The sequence below is a fragment of the Zingiber officinale genome, chromosome 4A, assembly GCF_018446385.1.
Source record: "Zingiber officinale cultivar Zhangliang chromosome 4A, Zo_v1.1, whole genome shotgun sequence".
Classification (NCBI taxonomy): Eukaryota; Viridiplantae; Streptophyta; class Magnoliopsida; order Zingiberales; family Zingiberaceae; genus Zingiber; species Zingiber officinale.
In genome coordinates this window covers 160,901,596-160,922,199 of record NC_055992.1, presented here as the reverse complement: position 1 = coordinate 160,922,199, position 20,604 = coordinate 160,901,596, and the positions used below count along the sequence as shown (strand labels likewise).

Below are 20,604 nucleotides of genomic sequence, written 5' to 3'. Positions count from 1 at the left end.
ATGCCACAAAACATCTATTGGAGGTCCTTTTACTATGTTAGCATAGTTGTTTCATGTCTATTTTACATTGTAAGATTGATGGCCTAATGATTCATTTCTTTCTTTGGAATAACAATTAAGCACTAGAATAAGGTTTATTTTACTACCTTTTGATTGTTAGCAAGGAGAAAAGAGAACATTGTTTTGGTAGCCTTGAATTTTTTTACTAATGAAGATAATTTCAAGGGTTAAAATCTCGAGTCATTTTGGAGTTTCAACATTTAACTAGAAATAATACGGTTTTTGTACAGTGCTGACATTTCAATGTGTGTGTCAATGGCCAATATAATTTTGATAATATTTTATATAGACGCGAGTTACACAATATTACCTCAATTCAACATTCCAAAGAGCATTGAACGTTGATATAATAACATATTCATCGACACGATTAATATTATAACATAATAGTATTGAGTTTTGATAATTTATCAAAATAATACATTTCAACCGTATCACTCAACACGGTATGATATTTTGTGTAATTTGGGTTTAGATAATTCACAATATCAATTCCCATGAAACAAGGTTGATCTGATCGGTTGGGCCGAACAGACTAGATTGGCTAGTCAAGTGGACTAGGCTGGCCTTACAGATCAAGTGGGTCGGACATGCCGGGCAGGCCTAGCGAACCAGGTAGATTGGCGTAGCATTAATGTTTAAGCATCAGCATATACTAAAGAATGCGACTTGGAGTAGTAACATATGCAGTATCTTTTGCTTGAATGAGTATGATTGAGGAACCGGGGCAGTTGTTCTTTAGTGGGCAGTTTCATTGTGTTTAAATAGATGCGAGTTTCCATTATCATAAGAGGGAAGATGTGTTGTTCAATTTAGCATCTTCTGACATTTCATGACTAATATACATATATATATAAGTAATAGATAAATTCGAACGGCGTTCCTTAAATTTTGTGGTGTCTTCATTCCTTCAGCTTGATGTTGATAAGTTCAAATGAAATAATATATATTTTTCAATTGGTGGTATACTAATTGAACAAGTAGTTTGGCTTCATCCATTGTATTGCCATCCTTTCTTTTCTCTCTACACATATCAATTCTGGAGAAGAAGAAGATTGGCTTGGCTCTGTAAGTGACACTTCCTTTGAGTGCTCAATTTAGTCTTTCAAACTAATTATGATAGCTAGGAATTTTGAACTGCTTCTAATGGTTAGGCGATTGTACACTCTTCATGCTCTGTAATAGCCATTAAATATAAACCCATATTATGCGATTCTTGTGGAAAGCTAGATAGAAAAGATTGACGTTACAACAACCAAGCCTTATCCCACTAGGTGGGGTCGGATAATAAAATTAATTGACTTAGTTTGGAAAATTCGATCATAGTTCTTTCTAGTACTACTAGGGTGATGTTATGTTAGTTTCTAGCCGTCCAAAAATGTGTTGGAAACTACATCATTCATTCTTCGTACACAAAGTAGCAGTAAGCTTAGCTGCAACCAGTTTAATTCCCTGAAGCCTCTCCATGGTGACATTTCATTTCTGGTGTGAGTGCGCTCTACTTTAATAACCGAGTGCAGTGTTCATCAGCTAAGTTTCCTTTTCATTTGTGATAATTCAGGGGAAGAAAACCGACTCGACATCATTGGGAGTAGCCGGTGACAAAACAACTCGACTATAGCAGCACAAGGAACATCCACCCGGCGAAGTAAGATATGTCCCTTACTCTTTATCTTCTCCAAGGAATCATTATGATATTAGAACCATCTTTCAAAGACCACCTTAGTAGCAATCAAGTCATTCAGTTAAGAGCTATATATCTGTACCTGTAAATGCACATAGAACTTAGCTTGCATTTATGCAAGGATATATCAACTATGGATTGGGATTGCACATGTAGCCTCACTACTATCACATTCAGATCTTACCTCCCATAGATTATTAACTAATCTGTATTTCCTCCATAGTATTTTGGTTATAATCTTACTCGATCACATTCTTCAAAAGAACACAATTATAATAGCTAGGTCAAACAATTAAGAGAGATAAAGTTTATTTGTAAATTATTATTATTATATTATATTATATTATTATTATTAGGGTCCAAATTGTTTTAATAGTATTGTTAAAAATATACACTTAATCCATTAATTATTTTGTATTGATGTGCAAGAAATGACCATATTTCTTGTAACATCGATCACTAATTAAAAACATAACCAATTATATACTTAAAAGATGGAAGTGTTACCAATACACTCCAATTTTTTTTTTTCATAATAAACTAAACTACTTTAAACCTGGAAAGTATTTGTGAAAAATATTTTTTTTCCTTTTTTTTTTAATTAGATAATTCAATTTATGTTAATATATTGTTGTAATTTAGTTGTACATTGATACATTTTATTTTTTTATTTGATATATTAACATATTTAAAACTACAATAAAAATCTCATCCTTGTTCGTGACATGTTATTAGGGTGGTCAGACATTAAACTGTGAGTTGAAAAAATATTGATCGAGTAGAGCAAACCGGATCAACTTCCATTCATTGTTTGGTGGCCCTCAAGTCTTTTAAAAAGAAAAATGGAGAAAGGTACATGCTAATATGCTAAGAAGGCATAAACACACTTTCTGACCAAAAGATTGAAACCTTGAAAAGTACAAAATGTAGAAGATATTGATTGAGAAATAGACATGCCAACAAGTTTGACCACGTCTTACAGACAATGAATTAGGGTTTTGTTCAAGAGGATTCAATCAATTTGAGGACAAGGAGAAGTGAATACATGAAAAACTTCCAATGGTCAAATCGGTGAGTTAGACATTGTTTGAGAGAGGACGGAGCATGCTCTTTCACTTAGAGCTATTCATGTCCTTTGGGGAAGAACTAACGACAATAATATGGTGCTCGTTGAATAGCAAAATTGGGACGAATCAGTTTCATAAAACTATTGAAAATAAATATGATATCTATTTTATTTTTAATAAAAAATATCATTAAAGATTAAAAAATAGTCATTTTAGTTAGATATATATCATTGTAAATTATTTTTCATTCTCCTTAGCTTACTATTAATTCTAGAAATATCCTCTTATTTAGATTGAAATATTGTAATATTCGAGTTTATGAATTTGATCTAGGGTAACTAGAAGTTTGGTTAAATCAAATTAATTGATCAAATTAAATCAGTTGGATTTAAAAGTTCCGTTCGATTATTTTAAAATTTTATTTTTTAAAAAAATATCAATGTTAAATCGAATAAATCAATTTGTTTTATCCTTTTGTTTTGTTGTAACTATCACAACTATTAGGGATTTTGGAAGAGCTATAATATTTAATTTATGATTTTGTACGATATATAATGATATCACGTTCTGAAAGTTGTCACTAAGCAAACATACATTCTAAAAGTCATAACTTATAAGTTAAAATCGCATAAAATATATCATACTTGAAAATTTTGATTATAATTTAGTCGAAAATTAAATTAATCGACAATTTATTGGTTCAGTTTGTTTGATTTTTATTTGAAAGTTTGATCAATTCGGTTATTATTATTATTATTTTTAATCTTGATTAAATCAGTTCAGTGGATTTGATCGGTTCGATATTGAACTAATTGTTCAGTCCTAATTTAATCATTTTGTTAAATACAAGAAAGAACTGGTTAATGGGCTCCATATATAACAAATTTGTTCTCTTATAATTTTTTTTTTTAAATCTAGATATTCAGTTTTTAACAAGGAATATATTAGGTATAATTTTGGATGATACCTTTGAAGTAAAACTTTGTGTCATAAGGTGAAAAACTTTAACTTTAACCGGGAGGATATTAGCTATTAAGGCTAGAGTTGTTCCTTTTGCAAATTGGGTAAATCATATCTATTTGCACTCCACCTTAGTGCTTTTGCAAATTAGATTTAGATGGGTTAATCAATCATTAGTATATTAAGGACAACATACACATTAACTTATAATGCTTCAAGCATCTCAATTGTTAACGTATGTGCTAAATCGATTGTATTCATAGTGAAACCTTTATTTTATTTTTGTCAATTGCGTTCATCTTTATGATGCTTGCATCTGTTTTCGTTTAGTAAATTTGCTTAAACTTACCAACTCTTGATCCTTTTCTTGCCCCAAAAGCATGTTCCACCACCTTCTTCAGTAAATTTAAACTACTTTCTTCTCTCCCTTCCCTCCCAAACTAACACATACTTAAATTTGTATAAAAATACAGCTTTAATTGTATATTATTATTGGGTAAATTTTTTGGACAATTTATATGTAGCATTGCTTTTGTATTATTAGGTATTTAGCAAGTGACATCTTATTGATTGTTTTATTATCAAATTGTGGCCCCCTCAATATCTCCTTTCCTATCTCACCCTTTGCCTAATAGAGAGATCCAGATTCAAGCTGATAAATCCGACAATTTAAATTTAAAATATTTTAAAATGAAAATAAGAAACTCGTAAAATTTGATTGACTAAAATTCTGGCATTAAAATTGATTTTTTATTTACTATGTTTAAGATTTTTATAATATTATCATTCATTTATAAATTAAATGATATCGAAGTCGGCCCACATGCCATGCTAAGTCCGGTCCCATGCCGGCCTAGCTCGATCAGGTACCGGCATAAATCAAATCAAATCAAATCCACATATTACAACTTTATCATCCTTAAAATAACAGTTATAATAAATCTCTAAACGCTCAAATTAACAATTTAAAAAACAAAACCAAAAAATCCATAAAATAAATATTCAAACTTTAATTTTTAAAATTTAAAGAGTTAAAATAGAATAAATTTGATTTAATAAATTCCCTATTTTCCCTGTCTATGCAGGTACCCGCATACTCACTAGATTTTTGGATATATACGTGAAGCAGCAGCAGCAGAGCATGCTCGTATGCGTTCCGTTAAGGGGAATTTCCCGGCTTACGTACCGTCTCTGCTTCCCCCCTTTCCTTCTCCCTTCACCTCAACCTCTTAATTCCCCTTAATCATCTTCCCCGGCCGGCCGGCGATGACTTGGACGGCGGCCACCACCGCTGCTGCCTCGGCAGCACCCTCCTCGCTGCTCCCGCCGCGGCTCCGCCTCCTCCTCCTCCCCGCCGCAGGTAATCAATCAATTGGTTAATTAATTCAACCATCAAAATTTGCTCTTCTTGCATGGTCCATGCACCGATGCGCGAGGATCAGTTACGCCAAAGGACGAGCTTTTGCGGTGCAGGTGCGTGCAAACTGCGATGGATCGCCGCGGCGCCGAAGGCCCAGAAGAGGGGGAGAAGCCACGCATTGTCCCGCCACAGCACCGCCGCTCCTGCAGGTATCGTACAATTAATCATCGCAATTAAACCAAAAGAAACAAAGTAGGCACTGTTCGAAGACTGCAGATTATATAAAGTGTGTTCCCTGCAAAGGATGGGGGAAGAGCTTTGAATCTAATCGAATCGAGTCGCCATTTTTTTGCCGTAATTAATATCGCCGTGAGGAGCCCCACCGCACCTGCCGTCTGCTACGTAGCGCGTTTTGAGATCTGAGAGAAAATATGAGGCGGCTGCAACTTTCTTACGAGTTTCCGTGTCTGGATAGATCATGCATTTGTCGGCCCACGCTCTGCGATTCAATTCAGTTGATTTGTTGGTTAATTGAATTCGGCTGCAGATTACGGCAGCGGGTTGATACGGAACGCATTGCCGCTTCTTCAATTGCCGGAGCAAGAAGATGAATTCTTGGAGGAGGAGGAGGTGGGTAGGTAGCTAGTTGATTCGTTCATGGACGATCTCTGCATGCTGCTGTTTTATTTATGCTGTTGCAGGGGACGATATGGGGGATGGTGCAAGAGGTGAAGGCGATGCTGCGGTCGATGGGCGACGGCGAGATCAGCATCTCTGCTTACGACACGGCGTGGGTGGCGCTGGTGCGGGACCCGGAGGGAGAAGGCCGGCGGTCATTGTTCCCGGCGAGCCTCCGGTGGATCGCGGACAACCAGCTCGGCGACGGCTCGTGGGGCAACGCCGCCGTCTTCTCTGCCCACGACCGGCTGATCAGCACGCTGGCCTGCGCCGTCGCGCTCGCCTCCTGGAATCTCCACCCCGACAAGTGCCGCAGAGGTACGACTTACTTTAGCGATTTCCCTCGGTCCGAGCAGCACTATAAATTAAGCTAAAGGGGAGGGTGCGCGCAGGGGTGGAGTACGTGCGGGAGAACATGTGGAGGCTGGGAGAGGAGGCGGCGGAGCACATGCCGATTGGATTCGAGGTGGCTTTCCCTTCACTGCTGGACCTGGCCAAGGAGCTGGGACTGGAGATTCCCTACTCGCATCCTTGTTTGCAGGGCATAACCGCCATGAGAGACCTTAAAATGGAGAGGTAGGAGCAACAATTACAGCGTAATGCTTCATGCTTGTGTTGGTACTGTTGCAGAGTCGATGTTTGAGTGCGATGTGTGTGTGTGTAATTGGCAAAAGGATTCCGAAACAAGTGCTACACGAGGTGCCAACCACGCTGCTACATAGCCTGGAAGGAATGGTTGGCCTGGACTGGGAGAAGCTTCTCCGTCTACAGTGTCAAGATGGCTCCTTCCTCTTCTCGCCGTCCTCCACTGCGTACGCGCTGATGCAGACGGGCGACGGCAATTGCCTCAAATATCTCCATCGACTCGTCCGTAGATTCGGGGGAGGAGGTAAATGATCCGTTAAATTCATTTAATTAATCGTGAACGATTGATTGATTGATTGTTCCAAGAAAAAGAAAAACTTTGGATTCGTTTGCATTCGCTACAGTGCCGAACGTCTACCCTGTGGATCTCTTCGAGCGCCTGTGGGCGGTGGATCGCCTGCAGCGCCTGGGAATCGCCGGCTACTTCTCGCCGGAGATCAAAGACTGCCTCGATTACGTGCATAGGTAGCTCATTCTTGTTTTGCTCGCCACGTGTTTGTTGAAATGCCGAAGAGAGTTGAGTCATCTGTCGTCGTCGCAGGTACTGGACGGAGGATGGCATTTGTTGGGCCAAGGAATCGAGGGTCTTCGACATCGACGACACGTCGATGGGGTTCCGGCTGCTGCGGCTGCACGGTTATCCGGTCTCCCCCGGTGAGCGAACAGACGAAGCAGAGTAGCTGGACTCAAAATGGAGTCTTGTGTTTGTTTGTTTGGTTGGTTGGTTGATCGATCCGTCCATGCAGGCGTGCTGCGGCAATTCGAGAAGGATGGCGAGTTCGTGTGCTTCGCAGGGCAGTCGAACCAGGCGGTGACGGGGATGTTTAACCTGAACCGGGCCGCGCAGGTGGCCTTCCCCGGGGAAGAGATACTGGAGCGAGCCAAGAGCTTCTCTTATGCCTTTCTGCGAGAGAAACAAGCTGCGCACCAACTGCTCGACAAATGGATCATCACCAAGGATTTGCCTGGGGAGGTAACTGGTTAACCAAAACAGATACAATTCCAATAATTTACTCGCCTTGAATTGGCATTTATATCTTCGTCTGATCTATTGAGCAGGTAGAGTATGCTCTGGATTTCCCCTGGTATGCCAGCCTGCCGCGCGTCGAGGCAAGGTTCTACTTGGAGCAGTATGGAGGAGGAAGTGATATTTGGATTGGCAAGACTCTGTACAAGTATGTAAACTGATCACAGTTCCTTTCTTATGCCATCTACTCTATGAATTAGTTTTCGAATTTCAATTCAATCTTTTGCTCAGAATTGTCGATTGTTTGAATAATTGAACGATTAGCTGACAACAAATGCTACTGCAGGATGCCTCTGGTAAACAATGATGTGTATTTGGAGTTGGCTAAGTTGGACTTCAACCATTGCCAAGCTCTCCATCAGTTGGAGTGGCTCCATCTCCAAAAGTATGTCAAATTGATTGCTGTATCGATTCTAATCTCCTTAGCTGAGATTTTTCCAATGGTTTGAAGAAAATGGATCATTTTATACAAGTTAAATGATTTAAATAAGGTGGTACGAGGAGGCGGGCCTTCAGTGGCACGGTGTGAGCAGAAGAGCCCTGTTGGAGGACTACTTCTTGGCAGCTGCTTGCATATTTGAACCTGAACGGGCGACCGAGAGGTTGGGTTGGGTTCGGACTATGGTTCTCTCGAAGGCTGTCTCATCCTACTTGAGTGATAACTCATGCACTGAAACAAGTAGGCAAGCATTGATACTGAATTTCCTTGATGACGAAAACTACTGCAGCAATGGGCATGGCATTAGCAGGTCAGTGCCATACAGTCGTTTTTAGCTTTGGTTTCATAGTTTCAAAATTGAATCCATACCGAATTCAGTCGATACACCGGTTGTAATGTGGGACATGCTCATTGTCGGGTTTGGCTAAGAGCAAGTGTACTTCTTGCTACAATTATTGGACTTGTTCCTGCAGCAGATGATGGTTAAGTTGGCCCTCTCACTAGATGGAGGACCATACCTTCTTGGGGTCCAAATCAATAATATGATATCGAGTTGAAGCATGTAGAACCAAACAATATAGTAGTGGACAACATTTCTGCGATAATTTGTAGAATCGAAACAACTCAATTACTTCTAAGCTAAAGAAACAATTGTCATATCGACTACATATTAATCCCAAATCTTAAAATCTAAGCTAATGCTTTTGTTAGGACATTTGTTAGAATCAATGTTTGCCACACTTTGTCAACTTGTTGTTCGAGTGTTGATTAATCTTGATGCTTGGCACGTATGAGTATGGATCGATTAACTAATTGGAGAAGGTGATGGTTGATGTGCTGTTAAATGTTAGTGCAGGGCGAAAGTGAGGAGAAAGGGGGAGCATTTGGCAGAGTTGCTTCACCAGCTAGTTGATGGACTTGTGGCATTGGCTGCAAACTCCCATCAACAGCGAATGCGCCACTACTTACATGAAGCTGTAAGACTGATCCTCTTGTTTCTAAATTTAGATCAGCTAAACCTATTCAGATAGGCACTTGGAGTCCAATGATATATCATTTCACAGTCGAATTAGTTGGCTCAAGTAAGTTCCTTTCCTTGAATTTTGACAGTGGAAAGTGTGGTTCTCGATCTGGAAGTGTGAGGAGGAAAACATCGGGTTGCTTCTAGTGACAACCATCGAAGCTTGTGGAGGGAGATTCAATTTGACTTCAGCTCAACCACAATACGACGAGCTTGCTCACCTCCTATCATCCATTTGTGCTCTACTTTTGCCAAGAAAGCTCATCAAAGAGGTATATTTTCTTTCATAGCAATCGACAAAGAACCCCTTGATGATTCTAGTCATGAGTTATAACTCCATTTTCTATCATTTCAGGACATGAACAAGGAAACAATAGACGAGAAGATGCAGGAGCTAGCTCAGTGTGTGCTCCGGAGCGCTACTCCGGACGATCAAGGCCTCGACTTCCACCAAACCAAGCAAACATTTCTTCTCGTGGCGAAGGGCTTTTACTACACTGCTCATTGCCCGGAGGATGTCCTCAACAGCCACATCACCAAGGTCCTCTTCCAACCTGTGGATAAATAGTTAAAACTTAGTTGTGTTTGAAGACGTAAGCTTGCTTCATCAATAGCAAATGCACATAAATGAATGTCGATAACTCGGATAAGTTTTCATGTTGCGAAATAGAAATAGAGAAAGGGAAAAAGAAGATAGAGAGTGACCCACCAAAGTTGGGGGAAGGCCACTCCTCCATTAGATGTTGTTGCCAGGCAGCTTCAAATGGCAGACAGTTTACATGATAAAGAGAACGATGGAGATACTCCCACTGACTTGATGGATGAGTATAGTCGATTGTGTTCCTTATAATTTTTGAATTAGTTGTGCATTATTGACTTAATAATTCGTGGCCCATATCGCGGTAGTTCTCACCGAATTGCCCGTCTGTCCTCGTGCGGTGTGGCCATGAAATCCAACTCAATCTTGATCGAGGAAGAAAACAAGAGAGGAAGATGACAAGTTGTAGGGATGCCTCATTGTCATTGCCAAAGAGGAGGAACTTGCGAGGGAAAAAAATAGGGTTATTTTTTGCCTTTGTGAAGAACAGGTTGGGTAGTTTTAATGGATGATTGAGAATTCAAAGCTTAATCCATTAAGGTTTATCTAAAGAACATGAATATGGTGAATTAGGAGGCCATAGGTGTCATGCTCACGCGATGGTTAGGTGGATACATAACGAAAAGGAGTCCTTATTTGGAGGCTAACGGGTGTCTAGTTTTATTTGGAGGCTAACGGGTGTCTAGTTTTAAGAGACGACTACCATTGCTACAATGGTTAAAGATGCACTTGAGATCCTCTATGGTTCATGTTGTATCCGTAGTTTGTAGAATCAGAATCCTATCCATAATCAGACTGGTGGGGATTAGATTGATTGTAGAATGGCGTGGAATTCTACGATCTTATCAACAAAATCCTTAAAATTTTATCATACACAATTTTATGATCCTATCATACACAAACAGAATCATGTAGAATTATATGATCCTATCAACAAAATCCTTAAAATTTTATGATACACAATTAATAATATATATATATATATATATATATATATATATATATATATATATATATATATATATATATATTATTAATTGTGTATCATAAAATTTTAAGGATTTTGTATATATATAATTACTATTCTCGTACATTAGTACTCAATAATATTTATATTTTGATATTATAAATAAAAAGAGTATAAAATGTCTATTAACATAATAACAATAATAATCATATTCAACCTGAAGAATGTTTCCTTAGTTTAGTAGATGACTCAATTTAAAGGCCAACAAAATCAACTAACGTATTGGAAATTATTGAATCCTTTAATTTGAATATGAACGTCAAAAATAATCTTCTAAAAATTCATTGATTCCGCATAATATCAAATAATAGGTGTACAAAAACTTATTGTTTTGAGGGAAAGAAATTACATAATATTATTGATAAAAAAAAACTAACTCAAAAACAACTAAATATATATTTAAATATTCTCAAAACCTCAATCCTAACTCTGCAAAAGATGAAAAAAAAAAAAATCTTTCTAACCTTTCAAAAAGCTTTAAATAATATTATGTTTATGTCTGAAACTGGGCAATTAAGGATCAACCTTAAAACTAACTATAAATCTCTGTATGAGTTTCGATTTGATATATTATAGATCTCATGATTCAACTCGAGTCAAAATTATAATCTCTTTCCATCAATCTTGCTCCCATCCTGTTACGATTCTACCGATCCTATTTTGATTCTATTATAAAATTGATTCCGTAAGATTCAAGATCGATTTGTACTTCCGAATTGTAGGATCATGCGATCCTACGATCGATGATTATAATTTTACAAACTATGATTGTATCACACAAAATGTTGCCAACCCCTTGACCTCCTCAAGATGATAATGTTCGAGAAGCCTAGTAGTGAGATCGATTGTTCGGCCCTATTTATGCCAACAAATCATTCGATGATTGATATTTTTTTTTCTCTACAAACGTCTTGGTTAGCTTAAATTTGACTTAATTAAGATTGCCATGCCCCCATCTTGGAACCTAAACGAGTGAGAATGACAAGAGAAAAGTAGTTGTATCTGCGAGGAGAGAACCAGTTAAGAAGAATGAACTAAGGATGAGATGAATCGACAAAGGATTGTAAGAGCTTATGGTTTATTTGAGTTAAATGTCGTCGTAGAATATTCAGGTTGTCATCAGATATTCATGATTCGATCTTCAACTACAACGTATTTGTGAAAATTTTTCTTCAAATGAGAAGCACAATCAAAAGATATTGGATGTCTGAATTGATCGTCGTGCACGCTTTCCAGAAATAATCAATAAAGCTAATTGAATTATCATTTTTTTTATGATTTATTTGAGTTAAGTGTTATTTATTCACTACTAAATAATAGTAATTGGTGTCTTCCTATTTATTGGCAATCTAAAATTATTTATTTATTTTTAAAAAAAATATATATTCAGAATAAAATTTCTGTTTTACAAAATCAATGGTACTTTTATTTATATAAAAAAGTAGACATTTTAACTTGAATTAATTTAGAAGGAAACAAAATATAACTTTATGAAATTAAATATATGTTAAAAATATTCGAAAGAAAGAAAATATGTGAGAAGATGGTTTAACGAGATTTGATTATGGGTGACATTATTGAAATTAATTAACTAATCAATTAATGATGTTTTAAGAAAATGATTTAATTTTTTAATAAAAAGAATGATATTAATTATGGTGGATATTTTGTGAGCAATTAAAATACTGAAGGTCAAATGAAATTTCATTTATAAAATAAGTGTCATATCTTGTGAGAATGTAAACCATATAAAATTAATAGAAATAAAAAAAATGATAATAATAATTATTAACAAATCGGAGAGAAGAAGAAAAGAGAGAGACTTTTAGGTTAAAATAAACTGCAAGTAGAAGATGAGATACGGCGTGAAAAAGATTGCATTTTTATCATTGTTCAACTTTTTCTGCTTCCCGTCCTCTTTCTCCTCCTCCCTTTTGACAATGCGAAGAGGATGAGGAACGAGAAGAGAGATAGAAGTCAGAAGAGGAGCAGTTGCTGAAACTGGTTTCGGCGCTCCTCTCCCACCCGCCCTACCGTCTCTGCTCTTGCATAATTCTTCGCCAGATGTGGACAAACTGCTAAAAGTTCGCATCTTCCTAAAAATTAATACTTCAATTGTTGCAATCCTTCGTTTTTTACTGCTTGCCCCAGTGATTCTCGCGTTCTGCGACCTCTTTGGGCCCCGGCGAAGGCGACAAATCCGTCTCGAGTTTTGTAACGTGATTTCCCCCTTCATCGTTTGGCTTATCTTGTCGAGATTTGACCCGAAGTTCGTGTCTTGCTGTTGCCTTTGTTGAATCCCTCGATTTGTTATCCGAAAAGGTCAATTTTTTGGCTACGTCCTTGAAGGAAAAGCTCCCAAAAGTTCGGATCTTTGGGTTGCGCACGGAATCGCCTGATTCTGATGGGAAATTGCTGCGGGGCGCCTGCCGATCCGGAGAAGAGGGGGGCAAGGAGGAGGAAGAAGAAGGAGAAGAGACCGAATCCCTTCTCGATTGACTACAACCGCGGGACGGGGCCGACTCCTACCCTCGTCGTCCTCAAGAACCCCACCGGAAGCAACATCGGCAGCCGGTACAAGCTCGGGCAGGAGCTTGGCCGCGGCGAGTTCGGCATCACCTACCTCGCCACCGACACGTCCACTGGAGACCGCTTCGCATGCAAGTCCATCTCCAAGAAGAAGCTCCGCACCGCCGTTGACATCGAGGACGTGCGGAGGGAGGTGGAGATCATGAGGCACATGCCGAGCCACCCCCACGTTGTCAGCCTCAAAGACACCTACGAGGACGACGCCGCTGTTCACCTCGTCATGGAGCTCTGCGAGGGAGGTGAGCTCTTCGATCGGATCGTTGCAAGGGGCCATTACACTGAGCGGGCGGCCGCTGGTATCATGCGGACCATCATCGAAGTCATTCAGGCGAGTTCTCCCTATCCATGCTATTCCATATTACACTCTCAAGACTCACTTTTAGATTTTGTTATACTTTACTTGGCAGCTGAATCTTGAAGGGAACTGTTATTTTTTTTTTTTGCTTTTATATGACTCCCCAACATTGTTGGAAACTGGATGAAAACTATTATATGTTTTAGTTTCAGATCAACACAACATGTTCAGATCAGTTCTTGACTATCCCATTACAATAAAAAGATAATTCTAGCCTTGTTACAACATTTTCCATATCAACAAGAAAAATGGCAGGGTAGTTTTAGATTATTCTTGCTCAGCATAGCTTATATATTTTACGAAACTGAGTTATGTTTTGCCCATGCTTCTTTGTAGTTCAATGTGGTAGCATTGTATGGCAGTGATGGTTATCCCTGTTGTAATTGCTTATGATTGGGGAATATGCTGGCTTGTTTTATTTGCATCATATCCTTACAGGAGTGCCACAAGAATGGGGTTATGCACCGGGATCTTAAGCCTGAGAACTTCTTGTTCGGGAACAAAAAGGAAAATGCCCCATTGAAGGCAATTGACTTTGGTTTGTCTGTTTTTTTCAGACCTGGTAAGTTGATCAAAGGATGATTTGTTGTTGTGTATTATCTCAAGTTGTTAAATGCAATGATTCATGCGATTCTTATTTTTAGTTGATGTCCACTTGCTACTCGCAATGACTCCTCAAGGAAAATGGTCTTAATACACAAGTTGTCTAGTTAATTTTCAATTGTAATAGTCTTCTCTTTTTCCCAGGTGAGTGCTTCAATGAAATTGTTGGTAGTCCGTATTACATGGCACCTGAGGTTCTAAAGCGAAATTATGGCCCTGAAGTCGATGTTTGGAGTGCAGGTGTTATCCTATACATCCTTCTTTGTGGCGTGCCTCCATTTTGGGCAGGTATTTTTTCCATCGTAAATTAATAAAACCATTTCGAACGGCAACTTTATGTTCTTAAATGAATTTGCCTTGTATGCTTCTAAGAATGAGGCAGTCACACAATTCCTTCTTTCAATGCAGAGACTGAACAAGGTGTTGCACAGGCGATTCTTTGTTCTGTTGTAGATTTTAAAAGAGAACCATGGCCAAAGGTCTCTGATAGTGCTAAAGATCTTGTGAGGCATATGATCGAACCAGATCCTAAGAAGAGGTTGACGGCTCAGCAAGTTCTTGGTAACTTTTAGCTCTTCGCTTATTCGTCCTTTGTAAAGAGAGTATTAAGTACTGGTTATGTTAGTTTCTCTGTATGATCGTTCATGCTTTGTAAGAGTAGAGAAACTTATTTCTCATTGAAAATGATGTTTTACTCGTTGAGTCAGTATAACGCATGTTCCATCATTCTATTATGTATGAAGGTGCCAGTCATCAGTTTGAAACTCATCTTCACTGATAGCGCCTTGCTTACATATAGAACATCAACAAGCAGTTATATAGATATCTTTTCTAATCGAACCAATTTAGTTATATAGAATGTACTTAATCTATGAATTCGCAGATCATACATGGCTGCAGAATGCAAGTAAAGCTCCCAATGTTAATCTAGGTGAAACCGTACGAGCAAGACTTCAGCAATTCTCTGGGATGAACAAACTTAAAAAGAAAGCTCTACGGGTAAGTGATCATAGCTCAACACTCTTAAGGCATGCAACTTTTGATTTTGATTATCTATTTGTTGATTAGTGAATTATATTGCATGATAAGTCTGCTCTGCTCTTTCTTACAGGTTGTGGCTGAATACCTCTCTGTCGAGGAAGTTGCAGACATAAAGGAAATGTTTGACAAGATGGACATTAATCAAGATGGGAAACTATCCTTTGAGGAGCTGAAACTCGGTTTGCATAAGCTTGGTCACCAGATTTCAGATTCGGACATCCAGATATTAATGGAAGCAGTGAGTGCTTAACCGAACATCTTATTGAGCAGGATCGTCTTCGTGGAAAATATCATGATGCCATACTTAAAACCTGTCTCTTATTCGATCTTGTTGATGACAGGCTGATGTCAATGGAAGCGGTACCTTAGAATACGGAGAATTTGTTGCTGTATCAATCCACTTGCGCAAGATTGGAAACGATGAACACCTGCACAGAGCCTTCTCATACTTCGATCTGAACAAGAGTGGATACATAGAAATTGAAGAACTCAGTGATTCCTTAGCTGACGACTTGGGTCCAAACCAAGAAGAAGTTATTAATGCAATCATCCATGATGTCGACACAGATAAGGTCAGAAATTTAAGTCTTCTGTCCATGAACCATTCATCTGCTTTATACTTTTGTCTGCGGACATCAATAGTTTACGAAAATATGGCTGCATTTGCAATTATAACAACATACGCTGACAATGGGCGTCTTTCATCACAGGATGGAAGAATAAGTTACGAGGAATTTGCAGCAATGATGAAAGCAGGTACCGATTGGAGGAAGGCGTCGAGGCAGTACTCGAGGGAGCGGTTCAGTAACCTCAGCTCTCGGTTGCTGAAGGATGGATCTTTGCAGCTGATAAGTGGGGGTAGATAAAACCGAACAAGAACAAGCACAACTGCACATTTGAAATTGTTAGTCCTGTTTTTTACCGTTTCAAGTTATTCTTTCGACCACACAACCGTACCGATGTAGAATTTACGAGGAACATAGAGATAAGGTATTCTGACGGAGGATTACTATGTACATAAAGAACGGAGGATTACTATGTACATAAAGAACGCCATTGGGGGATGGAAATTGCCGGTTTAGTCTATTCATCCCCTCCGCCCTCTCAGTATAGTGTGATTGTTTTGTGTGCATCTTTCAATTTACTGGGCCAAGAAATTGATTGCATTTGCCACTCAAATGCCCATGTCTTTCAGTCGAGATATCGATATTTCAAACCCTAAACATACGAAATCACATGCATGAGGCATTCATGTTTATAGATATAGATGGAGCACATGTCTTGTTCTTGGCTTCTAGCCCTAGTTGCTCTTTCTATAGAGCTTGCATTATTGAGCCACTCTAAATACTCAGTCATTCCCTTCTTGAGAGGTTGACTGATTAACTCTAGCTACCATAAGACCCTACAAATACAATAAATACTTAGCTGGTCCTGATGTTAAGTGCACCATTCTATTGTCATCTTTCTCATTATCAAGTTTCAAGTGGACATACACAGTGTCAATAGTGGTTTTGGTCTGCCCCCACACATTTTGTCTTCATCTTATGCTATGTGCCCATTTATGACTTTTATTTTTATAATTTTTTTAATAATATCTAAAGTTCGCTGGATTAATTTGGAAGATGGGCCTTCAATTTGTCTGCTCAATAAATTCAAAGTTATGCATATTTAGAAATAACCTTTAGAATATTCATTTCTATTAAAATTCTAATTCTTTTATTTATATTCTAAATCCGGACGAAGAACATCTCAACTGAGAATCAAACCATATGCACTTGAAAAATTATATGGACGCCATTCGACTAGGGGGAAAAAAATAACATAAGTACATGGCAAAAATTAATGCACTAGGGGAATCTTAGAAGGGAGCAGCAGAGTGTGATATGTTCCCTAAGCTTAAAGGCAAACATTGCCTTTGGGATTGAGAACATGAACATCTATGCGTGGACTATTCCTTTAATTCTTGAAAGGAAAAGGAGGTAAAGCCAAGTTGCATAGCTGTGGCCTGTGGAAAGGAAAGTACGAACAATGGAAACAAGGGGTAAAAAATGCAAGATACAATAGCCATTTTGCTAAACCTTCACAAAGTACAAGATCAAATTCCATGGTTAACTCCAAGGATCTGTTCCTTCAACCATTTATAGTAGAACTGTAACCCGGACCCCTTACACTTTTAAAGTTTCAGCAAGCACGAACAGGTAAGAACATTTTAATGCAGGCAACAGAAACAAAAAAATGATAATCATAATAGCGGATGGATGGTAGATCATACGACCATGTTAAGGAAACGGAAAACTAAAGCAGACAATGATTCACTGATGTAATCATCAGTGAACTCTAGGAGATAGAAGGTGGTGCATTGACTGGTAGATGTTTAGGCAGCCGGCTTCTCCCATTTGAGGGGCTTGATCACCTCCCAGGTGAAGTCGGGGTCGTCCCTTCCAAAGTGACCGTAGGCTGCGGTCTTGAGGAATCTGTTGCCACCCCTCTTCAAGTCCAGATTGATGGTCATCATTCCAGGCCTGAAATCAAAGCTCTCCTTCACAATCTTCAGAATCTCCTTGTCGGGGATCTTGCCAGTGCCGTAGGTGTCTACAAACACTGATAGGGGCTCAGGGACACCAATTGCGTAGGAGACTTGTACAATGCAACGGCGTGCGAGGCCATTTGCCACAATGCTCTTGGCCGCTTGCCTAACGATATATGCACCACTGCGATCGACCTTGGTAGGGTCCTTGCCTGAAAAGGCACCACCACCATGAGCTCCCCAACCACCATAAGTGTCGATGATGATCTTGCGGCCAGTCAGACCAGCATCACCATGAGGGCCACCGATGACAAAGCGTCCTGATGGGTTGAGATGGAAAATGGTCTTCTCGTCAAGGTATTTCTCAGGGATGACTGGCTTGATGACGTGCTCCTTGAGGTCTGCAGCAATCTCATCATTAGTTACAGTCTCATCGTGCTGGGTGGAGATCAGCACGGTGTGGACCCGAAGGGGAACCATGGCGCCATTGTCATTTTGATACTCGACTGTAACTTGGGTTTTCCCATCAGGCCTTAGCCAAGGGCAGGTGCCATTCTTGCGGACTTCGGTGAGGCGTGCACCGAGCTTGGTGGCGAGAACATGGCTGAGGGGCATCAACTCAGGGGTTTCATCTGTTGCATAACCAAACATGTGACCCTGATCGCCAGCTCCGATCTCCTCAGGGCGCTTGGTGAAGTGCCCATGAACACCTTGGGCAATGTCAGGTGATTGTTGCTCAATGTTAACTAGCACTTTGCAGTGATCCGCATCCAGGCCAACATCATCCGACACAAAGCCGATCGAACGGCATGTGTCCCGAACGATCTTTTCATAGTCGATATTGCCTTTGGTTGTGATCTCCCCAAAGACCATGACCATATTGGTTTTGGTGCATGTCTCACATGCAACCTTGCTATCAGGATCTTGTGCCAAGCAGGCATCAAGGATAGCATCAGAGATCTGGTCACACAACTTGTCAGGGTGCCCCTCATTCACAGATTCAGAGGTGAAAAGGAAGGTGTCGATTTGGGCCATTCTTCTCTAACCTACAACATCAAAATGAAATAAACATGTCACTTAGAAGATTATGAATGTACCTATACATGTTCTTTGCATGATTATCAAAGGTTAGACATTTGAAAAGGAAATTTATTTAAAGGAATAGATAGATAAAGAATCATTAATAGTGCAACATAGAGCAATTAATAAGTATAAGTTCCAAGAATAGAGCAACCAAAATGAAAAAGGATAACTAAAATCCAAAATGAAAAGATAACAATGGCTTTTTCAGAAATAGAAGCTCATATATGTCTAAACATGTTCACATGGATGTATAAAGGACCAAGCAAAGACAGCAAGCATATATTTGCAGATCAAGTGTTCTAATAGATAGCTATATTGCAGGAAGAATTGAATCTTTTTATCCGCGACCTAAACTCCAGCGGAAGTTTTAGATCTGTGCGCAGAACAGAAACTTGGAAGCCAAAATAAACAGATCTGACAAGTTAAGGGGTGTATCTAACAGTATTATTTTATATGAAAGATCGCAGCCAAATTAGAACGGATATCTTCTAAACGAAACAGTCAAGATAGATCTGACCCTGCAGACCGACGAAGAAACAAAAATCTCAAAAAAACTCCATTCTCAGCTGACATATTAAACCCCAACAAGGTCAAGATCAAGTTTTCCCTAGATTCCCTAACGAGGTTTAAGCAAGAATGGCAAAGAAAAAACAGATCTGGCCATTTCCACCAAGGAGTAGCCCCCCAAGATCGAATCAACAATCTCCGGAAGAACAACTCCAGGAGCAAGTAACAATTTAGCAAAGAAACAGAATAAAACCATTCAAAGCAGATCCAGATCTGCGCGTAACGCAGATCAAAGAAAAAAGGGGGAAAAGATTAGAAAAATCACCTTGTCCGGTACACGATTTGGGAGCGCTTGATTTCGAGATCGACCCCTTTCACGGCTTATTCCACTCCGCTTCGCCCCCTATTTATAGCCAGATCTGGCCAACGCGGCTCACCCACCGAGTTCTGATTTCCGTGTTGGGACCCACACAGATAAGGTGGCATAAACACAGGTACGCAATGAGTACGTTTCCAACGGGTAGATTAAAGATTGTAAGTCTTTTCTCGAATTTTGATCAAATGTTTCCTGTGCCAACGATTCGTTACTCAAAACCCATACCTATCCGCGAAACGAGCGAAGAATATGTTCTTCGAATCATAAGACTGGTAAGTTAGTTAGTAAAATATGCACGTGTAAAATTTTTTGTAGATCCAGATCCGCGGTACCAGGATAGCCATCGAATCGCGATGGATCCGACGGCTCGGATCTTCCGCGGTGGGTGACAAAATTGACCAGGGTAGATCCAGTTGCCGCACCAACCGCGTGAGGGGTCCACCGTGACGTGGCACTTCCATAAAAAATAAGTGAAGGGCCTCATTAATCAGTTAATTTAGCAAAATATGCCTTTGCCTTTTTAAAAATATAATTATTTTATAAAATAATTTATGTTTAATTTTTCTTATGAAAAATAATTATTTTTATTTATAAAATACATTAATATTCTAGTTAAATAGGATAGTTTTTTCCCTCATGAAATTGAAGCATTAAACACGTTTAACTTGTTCTAAATGATGTAAGAATCTAATCCAACTGAGTTGGAAGAGATATTGAACTAATCCACCCTTAATCAAGTCAACCCTTGGGGCATGCTAAAGCTATGGTCAAAGTCAAAGATGGCACTCAGTGGGGTAAGTTAATTGTCAATTAGTTGGACAAATGACGTGTCAACTTAAGCACTAATTGGTGATTACCAACCTAAATTTGTCTATTCAACTATAGTTACAAAGAAAGGTTGGAGATTATTGTTAAGTATTCATAAATAAATAAATAAATATATATGAATGGACATGC

At 39.1% G+C, this 20,604-nt stretch overlaps 3 protein-coding genes across 4 annotated transcripts; 2 read left to right on the top strand and 1 right to left on the bottom strand.

Moving 5' to 3' along the window:
- The first annotated feature begins 1,651 nt into the window (after positions 1–1,651).
- Positions 1,652–9,922, top strand: LOC121972022 (ent-copalyl diphosphate synthase 1-like). Its single transcript, XM_042523601.1, has 16 exons — positions 1,652–1,708; positions 4,857–5,131; positions 5,245–5,340; positions 5,679–5,761; positions 5,833–6,127; positions 6,202–6,385; positions 6,484–6,698; positions 6,799–6,919; positions 6,996–7,108; positions 7,201–7,427; positions 7,514–7,629; positions 7,768–7,866; positions 7,973–8,230; positions 8,777–8,897; positions 9,031–9,213; positions 9,297–9,922. The coding sequence occupies exons 2-16, from the start codon at positions 5,038–5,040 to the stop codon at positions 9,507–9,509; spliced, it is 2,418 nt and encodes an 805-aa protein (XP_042379535.1). The 5' UTR covers positions 1,652–1,708; positions 4,857–5,037; the 3' UTR covers positions 9,510–9,922.
- A 2,495-nt stretch (positions 9,923–12,417) lies between these two features.
- LOC121972021 (calcium-dependent protein kinase 20-like) lies at positions 12,418–16,261 on the top strand. Of its 2 annotated transcripts, XM_042523600.1 has the most exons (9): positions 12,418–12,835; positions 12,916–13,483; positions 13,949–14,072; positions 14,258–14,401; positions 14,522–14,674; positions 14,997–15,112; positions 15,225–15,392; positions 15,496–15,726; positions 15,865–16,261. In XM_042523600.1, the coding sequence occupies exons 2-9, from the start codon at positions 12,971–12,973 to the stop codon at positions 16,018–16,020; spliced, it is 1,605 nt and encodes a 534-aa protein (XP_042379534.1). In that variant the 5' UTR covers positions 12,418–12,835; positions 12,916–12,970; the 3' UTR covers positions 16,021–16,261. The 2 variants fall into 2 exon arrangements, with proteins under 2 accessions (XP_042379534.1, XP_042379533.1); XM_042523599.1 differs by having other exon boundaries at positions 12,418–13,483.
- A 935-nt stretch (positions 16,262–17,196) lies between these two features.
- LOC121972020 (S-adenosylmethionine synthase) lies at positions 17,197–19,728 on the bottom strand. The gene is made up of 2 exons (XM_042523598.1): positions 19,597–19,728; positions 17,197–18,727 (listed from the first exon to the last, which is right to left on the bottom strand). The coding sequence occupies exon 2, from the start codon at positions 18,714–18,716 to the stop codon at positions 17,529–17,531; it is 1,188 nt and encodes a 395-aa protein (XP_042379532.1). The 5' UTR covers positions 18,717–18,727; positions 19,597–19,728; the 3' UTR covers positions 17,197–17,528.
- Positions 19,729–20,604: the final 876 nt, after the last annotated feature.

Coding starts and splice junctions, on each gene's coding strand:
- LOC121972022 (XM_042523601.1), top strand. CDS start 5,038: ATGACTTGGACGGCGGCCACCACCGCTGCTGCCTCGGCAGCACCCTCC. Junction 6,699..6,798: donor CCGTAGATTCGGGGGAGGAG/GTAAATGATCCG, acceptor CATTCGCTACAG/TGCCGAACGTCTACCCTGTG. Junction 7,630..7,767: donor ATTGGCAAGACTCTGTACAA/GTATGTAAACTG, acceptor ATGCTACTGCAG/GATGCCTCTGGTAAACAATG.
- LOC121972021 (XM_042523600.1), top strand. CDS start 12,971: ATGGGAAATTGCTGCGGGGCGCCTGCCGATCCGGAGAAGAGGGGGGCA. Junction 13,484..13,948: donor CCATCATCGAAGTCATTCAG/GCGAGTTCTCCC, acceptor ATATCCTTACAG/GAGTGCCACAAGAATGGGGT. Junction 15,727..15,864: donor ATGATGTCGACACAGATAAG/GTCAGAAATTTA, acceptor CTTTCATCACAG/GATGGAAGAATAAGTTACGA.
- LOC121972020 (XM_042523598.1), bottom strand. CDS start 18,716: ATGGCCCAAATCGACACCTTCCTTTTCACCTCTGAATCTGTGAATGAG.